The sequence below is a fragment of the Zingiber officinale genome, chromosome 1B (genome assembly GCF_018446385.1).
Source record: "Zingiber officinale cultivar Zhangliang chromosome 1B, Zo_v1.1, whole genome shotgun sequence".
NCBI classification, from domain to species: domain Eukaryota; kingdom Viridiplantae; phylum Streptophyta; class Magnoliopsida; order Zingiberales; family Zingiberaceae; genus Zingiber; species Zingiber officinale.
Window position 1 is genome coordinate 157,542,086 of NC_055986.1, and position 12,793 is coordinate 157,554,878.

The following is a 12,793-nucleotide window of genomic DNA, read 5'->3' on the forward strand; positions in this document are numbered from 1 at the left end:
TGAATATTTGAGATTAGTTACATAACCTTATTTCTCCATGAATGAAGATCCATACAAAGATTATAATTTTGAAAATTGGATGTGTTATTAGAGATTTATAAGGGAAGCTTAACTATTCATATTAATTAAGACATACAGCAAATAAAATGATATGGATTAAGAATACTCAATAGTTTTGAGTTTTAAACCAATAGATTTGCATTCGAGATCTAGATAAAGATTATAATTTGGAAAACTCATTGTGTTATTTTTAGTGATTAATTTGGAAAATTTTGAGAGCAAATTTGTGTTAATACAATGGTCTTAATTTATGTTATGCAAAGAGCATATAGATGTACAACATAAATATGCGACATAAAAGACATTAAGAGATTAAATGTATGTTTGCTGAAGAAACATCCGTCAGATAAAGGACAAGATATAGAAATTGAAATGAAAAATATATCCACTTAAAGTAAACTCGATTTCTGTAATTCATATTACTACTTATATAGCTACTTATTTATTTATTTTTCTCTTTCTTTCCCTATTCTTCTCCTTTTTGCAAATACTACCCAAAATTGATGGTAAAGTTAGGTATATTATCTACATGATGTGCAAGCTTTATACGCAATATAAAATAATTAAATCTGGCCTAAAAATAATATTTAATCAAATTTGGGATGATAAAATATGATATTATATGAGACACTAATACATCAAATTGTTGTTTCATCTAAAGTTAAATCTTCCCTTCACAAGAATCTTCGATTGTGTAGCTCTAAGAGATAATTTGTTTTTATCTGTTAAGTATATATAATATGATTAATTACTAAATTTATATTATTTTTAATAAATTTATCATCTACTTTCAAAAATAACAAATATCTATCCTATATTATATGAAATCATAACAATCATATCATATCATTAAATTTATGTTAGAAGTCAACAACGCATGTACAAAATTATTCCTCATGTAATATGTATATATTCTGCCAAATTAGATGTTATACCACATCATAACTTAATATAAGTGTTGGAGATATACCAAAGAAGAAATTAGGATTTGTAACTAAATACATGATGATATAACCAATTTAATTAAGGCTATAATGTGGTAGAATATAATATATCACATAATTATATAAAATATATGATTTGACATATTATAATAAATACTTTATATTGTAGTAAAAGTGATTATTCTCATCTCAGATGTCATTCACAGCCCGCCCTCAGATTATGTGAAGGAAGATAAATCACATACTCAGGTCATAATAAATACTTTATAAAACATTAGTTAATAAGATGCATAATAGATTAATTAATGAATTCTGTATAGAAATACTATTATACACAACATTAGTTAATCCTATATATTATTCCAATAGAAATATACTAGTGCGCGTGATAGGTTTGATACAATTTTATACAGCACTTAATAGATCTATTATTTAAAAACTACACAATATATTTATTAAAATCACAAAATACATAATAAAATTAGTTATTAATCCTATATATATCATTTTAAATCAGAGAGTATTGAGTATTTTATTATAAATTCTATAAGGTTGCTACATAAATTATGATTGCATGGTAATTTAGACGAAAGAGTAATTTAATCCACTTCTAATTACGATTGCATAGTAATATATGAAGCGTCCTTTGCATTCCCTAATAGGCATACTATCCATTGTCAAATCAATATTCTTACTCCAAATTTCCCAGTACGACAGGCTCACTTATGTCTTGTCCTACTGTCCTATATATGTAAATTTTTTACATGCTTATTTGTCTATCAAATTAAAGCAGTGAAACAAATTGAGCATGTAAATCAGGAGATGACATTAATAATGGTCTGAATTTTATGACTAGCTTCAAAAAAAAATTATTTTACAAGATATCTTGAAAGAAATTACTCATGAAGCAACAGAAATAAACATGGAAGACAAAAAGTAGTATAAGCATTTGCCAAGAAACTGTATCCCTAAACCGGACATGGTTGAAAATTAGTTCTTCAACCGGTTCATATTTTATTGTACTTTTTCACTTGAAAGAAGGCAATGCATAGCTCATTTGAAAATTTACATCTTAAATATGGTAAATAGTACAGTTATATGGCATGCCATTGTATGCAGTCCGTTTTACTATGGTGTGGTGCGTAATTTGCAAATAAAGCGGAGAAAAGTTTAAACGAAATGATGTATCTTCAGTAAAATACTGAAGAAATAGTACAGATATATGTACGTCCAGCCAAGCTAAAACTTTCCCATTTCTTCTTCAAGAGAAAAACAAGTAGCAGTAGCTCTCATCGAAGGCAAAACAAATCCTTTAGAATCTGGATGCGTCACTAATCAATTGTAGGAAACTAATAATAATTTGTACGACTTTGCAGACTACACCACGGCAAAAAAAAGCATTCTTGTTCAGAAGGAGAAAAAAGATCCGTGAAGATTTGGTCACAAAGCTATAGCAATTCACAAATCAGAAAAAAAAAGTTACAGTTTTGGAAGAAATTACGCAAATTAAATCAAAAAATAATAGCATAAAGGAGGAGGTAGCTAGAAATTAAGTCGAAAAAAAATGCTGTAACATGAGTAACATAAGCAGAAATGAAAAGGATGAAACCTGGAGCTGGAGAACTCGTAAAGCTTGCCCCGAGAAGAGAAGACGATGAGCGCGATCTCGACGTCGCAAAGCACGGAGAGTTCGAAGGCTTTCTTGAGCAAGCCGTTGCGCCGCTTGGAGAAGGTCACCTGGCGGCTCGTCGCGTTCTCAATCCGCTTCATCTCCGTCTTCCCCCTCACCATGATTGACGCAAGTCCCTCCCCTCTCGAGATCGATGGTGGAAAAAGCAAAGAGCAGATCGAAGAATAAGAAGAAATCAAGATGAGATGAACTCCGGCCAAAGAGAGATGGAATTCCCCAATTGTTTTCGCGCAGGTGGAAAAGGAGGGCGACGAGGATGCAGAAGGTCCACTCCTTTTGAGCCTTTTCCTATTATGAGAAGGAGACCAGAAAAAGCAATAAAAGCGTGAAGAAGGTGGACGAAAAAAGAACAGTAGTCGAGAAGAAAATAGGGGGGAAATTGGCTGAAATAAGTAAACGAATCACTAACTCCTGTTTCCTGGTTCTTTAGCGCCCCCAAGCGGAGTTTGTCTGCTTCTGGCTGCCGTGTGGTCCGCTGCATTCTCCTTTCGGCCAATGACAGCGATACGATTACGACCCGGATCTACTGTCATGAGTCCAACAGGGGACAGACATTAGAAGGAAATAACAGGGTTACTTCGGTGGACGGCAGCGGCCCGATGGCGTCGCGGATCCTCTGTCACGCGACAAACACCGGCTAGATATTAGATGGAAATAATCGGGATTTTTTTTTTAACCGTTGATAAGATTCCATTTTAATGTTTTTGATTTTATTATCAAATATAGTTATTTTATTAATAAATGAATGATCTAGAGGATAATTTAAAATAATAAAATTGATTTTTTTTTTTTTTTTTTTTCAGTTTTAGAGATCAGAGAATATTTTGATAGCAAAATGAAAATATTGGGTGGAAGCATTTTAATACTAAGATAACTTAATGTTATCTTTAAAAGGTTATTACGCATCAAAGGATATTTTAGTAATTGTCACTTTGTCAGATATAGATAGACAAGATTGCAAATTTTATGGAGAAATCTTTCATGATTGATTGATTAATTTTTCATAACTATTTTGAAAAAAAAAACCAAAAATATTGTGTTGCCCAATAGGTACACTAGTTCTAATAATGGTAAATTATGGTATTAAGGAATTATCTAGTTCCACCTATGACAAAAAAATAAATAAATAAACTTATTTTTGATGGGTTTTTTTAAATTGATATATTAGGTATTCAATAAATAAATTAATTTTGAGGGTTTCTTACAAAAAATTTTATTGGTAAATTAGGAAATGCTCATAGTTCGTTCATCAATTTTTTTTTATATTAATCGTTCATTAAAAAAAAAATATCTGTTAATTTATCAAAGATTTAATCATTAGATATTTAAAAAATTAAGAATACATTCAAGGGTTATTGCTAGTGTCTTATGATGCGCATAATTGATCATGATAAAGCTTAAGCTTATCAAAATGATGATATTAAAAAATTAACAATTAATATCATAAATGGAGTAGATAAAAATTATCTTAGAAAGAAATGGTTAGTGAGTTAAAATAGTTAGATATGATAAATTATATTAAATTATAAATCTAAATTAAAAAAATACCTTTGCTTATTTATATATAATTAGAAGGATTAAAGATAATTTTAAAAATGGATCCCAAAGAATAGCTAGTGAATTCTATCAAACCGATAAGTTTATAATTTTAAATCGGTTTTAGGCACACCTATAGATGAGTGGGAATTGCAATTTGATTTGTTTTTTCTTTGTGAAAAGGTTTAGACAACTAGGACCTCATCGAGCAAATTGATTTTGTACGGTAAATTGCATTGTTTGCTCGAGAATAATATTTAACATGTAATTCGTGATTGTTGCTGGGTGTTTGTGCCAATGCATAACTAAATCATGATATCTTAATACTTGGCACAAAACTTATATGCTTTGGACAAAAATCAAACTCTTTTTATTGGAATCATCGAGTGCACTCTCCTTTGATTTTTTTTTTTTTATAAAAAGAATATCGCACCCCCATTAACTCTTGTAAAAATAACACAGCTACCTTCAAATATATTGTTCATCCAATTCTGATTTCTTGATAGGTCAATTTTAAATTTAAATTTTGAATCAGTGAGGCGGAGTTGAAATTGATTGTTTTTAAAGGGAAATCAGACCGAATGTGCCCCTTCGAATTGTCTTTGTTGCTTCGAAATTTGTCCAAAATCCCTCGCTCAACCCGTCCCATCCGGTCTTCGCAGATCAACTCCACAACATCGCTTGCTTGTCATCTCCTCAGCTACCTCTCTAACAACTTATTTCGGTTTGAACATCTTCACGTACCGCCTAACTTGTCTTCTCTAGAGCTTTAGGGTTTATATAAAGCTATCAAACATAAGAAAAATACTTTACTCTTGATTTTAATGTTTCACATAATATACACGTCAGAGTGGTTATGAAATTATAGTTACTATAATATTATAGTATTTGTGAAACTGTAGCTATTATAATATTATAGTATAACTATAATTTTGTAGTTGTTACAATATAAACTTGACTTGTTATCCTAATACTTATGATAGGGCGATAAGGAGGTGCCCACCTTGCAGGGGTTAGCTGTCACGGTAGAGGTTAAAGTTAGGACGGTCAACGTTTAGGTATCATATGACCAAACAGATGATAACTGTATTGGTCGGTCAGACGATATACAGAATCCTGGTCGAGCAGCTACCCCGCTCGGTCCGACAACAGGACTCGACACGGGAGCAGCAAAGTTCTGGCCGAGCAGCTACCCCGCTCGGCCTGGGAACAGGACACGACACAGGCACAGCGGAGTTTCGACCGAGCAGACGCGGCACTAGCGCAACGAAGTTCTGGCTGAGCAGCTAACCCCTCAGCCTAGCAACGGACCCACTGTGTTATCTCTCGACATCCTTTTAGGAGTCAGTGTCACTGACACCAGACATGGTCGAAGAGAAGATCGTATGACGGAAGCTTCCACTGTCACATCAGAGATATGCTCGACTTGTTAAGGTATTGTGTCAGAGATACTTTACTGACAAGTCTTTTTAGGAAAAATTTCGAGAAGCATGCTAACATGGGGAAGCGTGCACGTGCGCTACAGGAACTCTATATAAGGGGGGGTCCAGGCATTGGCGGAGGTACGCGATATACACTATTTGCGCTACAGTCTTCATTCTTGTTGCTCCGCCTTCTACATCATCGCTGGTGACTGACTTGAGCATTGGAGGGCCAACGCCGATGACCCCTTCTCTGGCTCGGCACTGACGTCATCTATCTTACAGGGCGAAGCGGAGTCTACGAGCTGTCAGCGGGACATCCACATCCCCAGCTTTCCATCTCATCGACTTTCGGATAGGATCATATTGGCGCCGTTTGTAGGAACTTAACCTGCATCCAAGTTGAGAATACGGAGGACGCTGGACGACTCACTACCGTGACACTCACCAAGGAGGAGCTCGACATGCTCATGCAAGCCCGAGCGGCGAAGATGGTCAAGCAGCAGCAACAACAGGCATTAGCCAATCGACAAGCACCATAGCCTATGCCATCAGCAGCTGAAAGACGAGAGAGGCTAGAAGACCACCCTTCTTATCTATACTACTACTCTCTAAGGGCGACCATTACTTATCTATTACTCTACTTACTAGTGTTACTTATGCTATTATCAGCAACACTTAAATTTATCATGGCCCCAGAGAAGTTTCTACCGAAAAATTTCGGCAGAGTCTCTCCTGTACCGGTGACAATATTCATCAATACATGCAAAATAAACCATCAGCCACATGCGGTTGGTATATATATTTCACAACCACGCAATAATAAGACACAACAACTTTAAAAAAAAACTATTCTAACAATAGCAAATGAATAAAGCTCCAACAGTGGGAAACGACCAAACTAACAATGCGGAATAGACTCAATTAGCAACATAAGAAAAAGGAAACAACTCTTCAACAATTCCAACTTCTCTAATAACATTAAAGAAGAACTCTAAACAACTTCTTAGCCAAGTCCCGAGGCTTCCATAGTTCAACATCACACACATCCATCACGCATCCTCCTTTTCGCCTTCCTCTTTATACTTTAGCTTTTCCTTTATCTGCAGTAGGAGGAAAATAAATCTATAAGCGAAATGCTTAGTAAGTACTAAACTATCTCACAAAAACTCGAAAGTGCATAAGATACAAAGGATGCTGAAACTGATATGCTAAAAAGCTCATCTAATAGCAAAGCACTAAAATAATCTGCATACTCATGATATACAAGAATAAATCTGCATGTTGGAAATAAAGCTAATCATGCTCAATAAACTCATAAGGAAAGCAAATGAAAACCAATACTGTATGCTTAGAATTATAAGAGCTAAACTTTGCTAGTTCTAAACGTATGTGATACTTGTTTCATTTACTTATAGCCTTATACTTGAAATTAATATTTAACTTTATTCTTCTCTTTCTTGAGCCCAGGCTTAGTACCAAATGTGCGCTCTCTAATAGAGACTGAGGTAGCGAGCCTCCAGTCCTATGAGGGTAAAGACCTTGGTCTTACCAGGGCCAAGACCTTGGAATTGGTCACTTGGTAAGACCAAGGTCTTTACCCTCATAGGACTGGAGGCTCGCTACCTCAGTCTCTATTAGAGAGCACGAAAGAGAAGAATAAAGTTAAATATTAATTTCAAGTATAAGGCTATAAGTAAATGAAACAAGTATCACCTATGTTTAGAACTAGCAAAGTTTAGCTCTTATAATTCTAAGCATACAGTATTGGTTTTCATTTGCTTTCCTTATGAGTTTATTGAGCATGATTAGCTTTATTCCCAACATGCAGATTTATTCTTGTATATCATGAGTATGCAGATTATTTTAGTGCTTTGCTATTAGATGAGCATGTGTAGCTTTTCTTTTTAGCATATCAGTTTCAGCATCCTTTGTATCTTATGCACTTTCGAGTTTTTGTGAGGAGGATGCGCGATGGATGTGTGTGATGTTGAACTATGGAAGCCTCGGGACTTGGCTAAGAAGTTGTTTAGAGTTCTTCTTTAATGTTATTAGAGAAGTTGAAATTGTTGAAGAGTTGTTTCCTTTTTCTTATGTTGTTAATTGGGCCTATTCCGCATTGTTAGTTTGGTTGTTTCCCACTGTTGGAGCTTTATTCATTTGTTATTGCTAGAATAGTTTTTTTAAAGTTGTTATGTCTTATTACTGCGTGGTTGTGAAATATATATACCAGCCGCATGTGACTGATGGTTTATTTTGCATGTATTGATGAATATTATCACCGGTATAGGGGAGACTCTGTCGAAATTTTCGGTAGGAACTTCTCTAGGGCCGTGATAAATTTAAGTGTTGCTGATAATAACATAAGTAACACTAGTAAGTAGAGTAATAGATAAGTAACAGTCGCCCTTAGAGAGTAGTAGTATAGATAAGAAGGGTGGTCGTTACAGTTGGTATCAGAGTAGTTCCCATTCTCCAGCATCACACACATCAGCATCATCCTTGCCATCTTCAAGTAAGAAAGTATTTAAGTTTTTCCTTTTATGCTTTCTTTATTATTTGCAGTAGAGAGTAATTGCTTATATATATGCGCTTTAGTAAGATAGAAGTTTTGTTTTCTTTATTCATACATATGTTGTTTAAAAAGGATAGAGAAGATATCAAGCCTTTTTTCCTTGCATAATTAGATGGCAAGAAGAGGGCGTCCCTGTACCGCTCGTACTGAGGACCAGGATTAGGAGAACGAAGGCCCAGGCTCAACTGAGCCCAATCTCTCTAAAGTTGTTGCTCAACTCCAGAAACAAGTAGCAGAGCAACAGCAAGTAATTGCCAATCTGATGGCAAATCAGCAATCAGTTCTTCCCCCTCCCCCAGCTGTCACTGCGGAGACTCCAGTGGTAACTGAGGTTCCACCAGCTGCCCAGAGAGTCATCGCAGTACCTCAGAGACAAGAAGCTTACCTCATACAGTGGCTGAAATTGAAACCAGAGAGCTTCTCAGGCACGACTGAGCCCTGGGATGCCCAGGCTTGGTTCAAAATACTGGAGAGCACAATGGAGCTTCTTGACTAGCCAGAAGTCGAGAAGGTCAAGTGCGCCTCTTTCTACCTGTCAGGAGATGCTCGTATGTGGTGGGAGAGGATAAAGACCAAGAGGGCAGCCAATCAGATGAGCTGGGCTGATTTTCAGTCAGAGTTTTATGAAGAGTTCTTCCACCTACAGATCACCAACAAGCACTATGAGGAATTTATAGAGTTCAAACAAGGTGACCTGTCAGTGGAAGAAGCAGCCAAGAAGTTCAACAGACTAGCTCGTCTCTGCCCAGAGCTGGTAAGTACAGAGAAGGAGTGAGTCAGACTGATGCTCAGAATGCTGAGACCACAGATAGCACTGAATGTGAGCAGTGGAGCTCACCAGCCCCAGACTGGTGAAGAGTTGATCAGTAGGACATTAATTGCTGAGCACTACCTGAACAACATCAAAGCACAACGAGCGCAACACAAGCCAGTGAAGATAGAGGACAAGATAGTGGGGAGCCAGAAATCCCAGTCAAGTAAACAGAACTGGAAAGGCAAGGGTAGTAAAAGAAAGCAGTGGAACTCAGGAAGTAACCAGAAGGGAGGACCAGCAAACAACTAGACCAAGTTCCCTCCCTGTCCCAAATGTGGGAGAACACATCCAGGAGCCTGTCTTTTGGGTAAGACTGAATGTTATTCATGTGGTCAGGAAGGACACATGGCTAAAGAATGTCCTAACAAGCTCAAAGCACCTCAGCCACAGCCAGTGCAATATGGAGGCAAGCCTGTACAGTTATATCACATGGAAGCAGCACTAGAGGGACCCTATATCAGTCAGGGAAGGTTGGAAGCTCCACTAGTTCCAGCCTTTGATAGTGTCAGAGTATTCTCCCTCACCAAAGAGGAAGCTGCTAATGCCTCCACGGTTGTAACAGGTCAAGTAGTTATTTTTCAGCATTTATCTACTGTACTATTTGATACTGGGGTGACCCATTCTTTCGTATCAGTACCCTTTGCCAGTAAATTACAGGTGCCTACAGAGAGTATGAACTCCAAGTTCTTGACGAGCCTACCTTCTGGGGAAGTCATGGAGTCCAATCAGTGGCTTCGAGTTGTACCGGTCAGAATTGCAGACCGAGAACTATATATTAGTCTGGTAGTCCTCGCCATGCAAGATTTCGATATCATTTTGGGCATGGATTTCCTCAGCAAGTATAGTGCTTCAGTAGACTGCCGCAGAAGGAAAGTAATCTTCAGTCCAGAGGGTGAACCACCTTTTGAATTCACGGGAGTGCCAAGGAAGAAGACCCAGAAACTTCTCTCTTCTCTAGCAGCTCACCAGATGTTAGCTAAAGGGTGTGCTGGTTTTCTTGCATACATAGTAAATGCAGAAGAACAAAAAGGACTCAAGCAGGAGGATGTTCGGGTAGTATGCGAGCATCCAGAAGTATTTCCAGAAGAGCTACCTGGACTGCCTCCCAACAGAGAAGTTGAGTTTGAGATTGAATTGGTTCCTGGTACCGGTCCAATTTCAAAAGCTCCGTATCGCATGTCTCCAACAGAGCTGAAAGAGTTGCAAGAGCAACTTCAGGAGCTACTTGACAAATGTTTCATCCGCCCTAGTCACTCACCTTGGGGAGCTCCTGTGTTGTTTGTCAAGAAGAAGGACGGATCTATGCGGATGTGCATAGATTATAGAGCTCTGAATCAAGTGACAATCAAGAACAAGTACCCCCTTCTCAGGATCGACAACTTATTTGATCAGTTGAGAGGGGCAATAGTATTCTCAAAGATAGACCTGTGCTCTGGGTACCATCAGCTGAAGGTGAAAGAAAGGGATATACCCAGAACGGCTTTTAGGACCAGATATGGACACTACGAGTTTGTAGTCATGCCTTTTGGTGTGACTAACGCACCAGCGGTCTTCATGGACTTGATGAACAGGGTGTTCAAAGAATACCTTGACAAATTTGTCATCGTATTCATCGACGACATTCTAGTCTATTCAAGGACCCAGGGAAGCATGACACGCACTTGAGAATAGTACTGCAGACCCTACAGCAGAAACAGCTTTATGTTAAATTCTCAAAGTGCGAGTTCTGATTAGATCAGGTGGCGTTTCTAGATCACATCATTTCTAAAGAAGGTATCCGAGTGGATCCTGCTAAGATAGAAGCAGTCAACGATTGACATAGGCCTAAGAACGTCAGGGAGATCAGAAGTTTTCTTGGTCTAGTTGGATATTACAGAAAATTCGTGGAGGACTTTTCCAAGATAGCCTCTCCACTAACAGCCCTGACTAGAAAGAACAAGAAGTTTGAATGGTCAGACAAATGTGAGCAGAGTTTTCAAGAGATGAAAAAGAGACTGACCAGTGCTCCCATTCTGACTGTTCCAGCTAGTGACAAGAGTTTTGACATCTACAGTGATGCCTCCAAAATGGGTCTAGGAGCTGTTCTCATGCAAGAAGGAAAAGTTATAGCTTATGCTTCCAGACAACTCAAGATTATGAGAATAACTACCCCACTCATGATCTTGAGCTGGCAGCTATGGTCTTTGCACTGAAACTCTGGCGACACTACTTGTATGGAGTCCAGTGCCGAATCTTCACAGACCATCAGAGTTTAAAGTATTTCTTCACCCAGAAAGATTTAAACATGAGACAGCGCAGGTGGCTAGAGTTGGTCAAAGACTATGACTGTGAAATCCTCTACCACCCAGGTAAAACTAACAAAGTGGCAGATGCACTAAGCAGAAAATCCAGTGTATCCCTGATGTCTTTGTCATCATTAGCCCTACCACTGCAGAAGGAGTTGACAGATTTTGGAATGGAAATTATTTATGGGCAAATCTCTACATTGACCTTAGAGTCAACCCTGCTTGAGGATATACAGAGAAAGCAAAGTGAAGATCCAGATATCCAAAAGATCAAGCAAGGGATACAAGAAGCAAGAAATTCAGAGTTTCGAGTATCAGATAGTGGAATCCTCTATCAGGGGAACCGTCTTTGTGTCCCCAATGATGAAGAACAGAGAAATAAAATCCTGGAGGAAGCTCATAGTACTCCTTACTCCATGCATCCTGGTTCTACCAAGATGTACCAAGACGAGAAATAGAGGTTCTGGTGGTCTGGACTCAAAAGAGATGTAGCTAAATATGTCAGTACCTGCCTGACATGTCAGAGGGTCAAAGCAGAACACCAGAGACCAGGAAGAGTTCTACAGCCTCTCCCAATACCAGAATGGAAGTGGGAAGACATATCCATGGACTTCATAACAGGTGTTCCAAGAACTACAAATGGATATGATGCAATATGGGTAATAGTGGATAGATTGACCAAGTCTGCCCATTTCCTAGCCATCAAGGTGTCCTATTCTATAGAGCAATTGGCACAACTGTACGTTAAGGAGGTGATCAGACTTCATGGAGTTCCTAAATCTATTGTTTCTGATAGAGATGGACATTTCACTTCTCACTTTTGGGAGTGTGTTCAGAATGCACTAGGCACCAAACTCAAGTTCAGCACCGCCTTCCATCCTCAAACTGATGGACAGACAGAGTGAGTAAATCAGATTCTAGAAGATATGCTCAGAGCTTGTGCACTAGATTTCAAGGGAAGTTGGTGCAAGTATCTATACTTAGCTGAGTTTGCCTACAACAATAGCTATCAGGTCACCATCAAGATGACACCTTATGAAGCGTTGTATGGCAGGAAGTGCAGATCACCCATTTGCTGGCAAGAAGCAGGTGAAAGAAGAGAAATGGAAGTAGAGCTGGGCATCCAGACAGAGATGATAGAAGAAACCACTCAGGCTATCCAGAAGATCAGACAGAGGATTGAGACTGCCCAGAGTAGACAGAAGAGTTATGCTGACACACGCCGTAGGCCACTTGAATTCCAAGTAGGAGATTCAGTTTTTCTCAAGGTCGCTCCTATGAAGGGAGTGATGAGATTTGGCAAGAAGGGCAAATTAAGTCCTCGCTATGTAGGACCTTACCTGATCACAGAAAGGATTGGGAAAGTAGCTTACAAGCTGGACTTACCACAGGACATGTCGGCGATACATAACGTCTTTCATGTCTCCATGCTAAAGAAGTATCTTCATGACCCTAGCCAAGTGATTGA

At 38.1% G+C, this 12,793-nt stretch overlaps 1 protein-coding gene across 2 annotated transcripts in view; it reads right to left on the minus strand.

Moving 5' to 3' along the window:
* The window catches only part of LOC121986038 (MADS-box transcription factor 50-like), a 28,055-nt gene extending 24,991 nt beyond the window's left edge, over positions 1-3,064 (minus strand). The window contains exon 1 of one of the 2 annotated variants that reach the window (XM_042539805.1): positions 2,614-3,064. In XM_042539805.1, the coding sequence (XP_042395739.1) occupies positions 2,614-2,795 (182 nt within the window). In that variant the 5' untranslated portion in view covers positions 2,796-3,064. The remainder of the gene's footprint in view (positions 1-2,613) is intronic. The other variant, XM_042539813.1, reaches the window with a different exon arrangement.
* Positions 3,065-12,793: the final 9,729 nt, after the last annotated feature.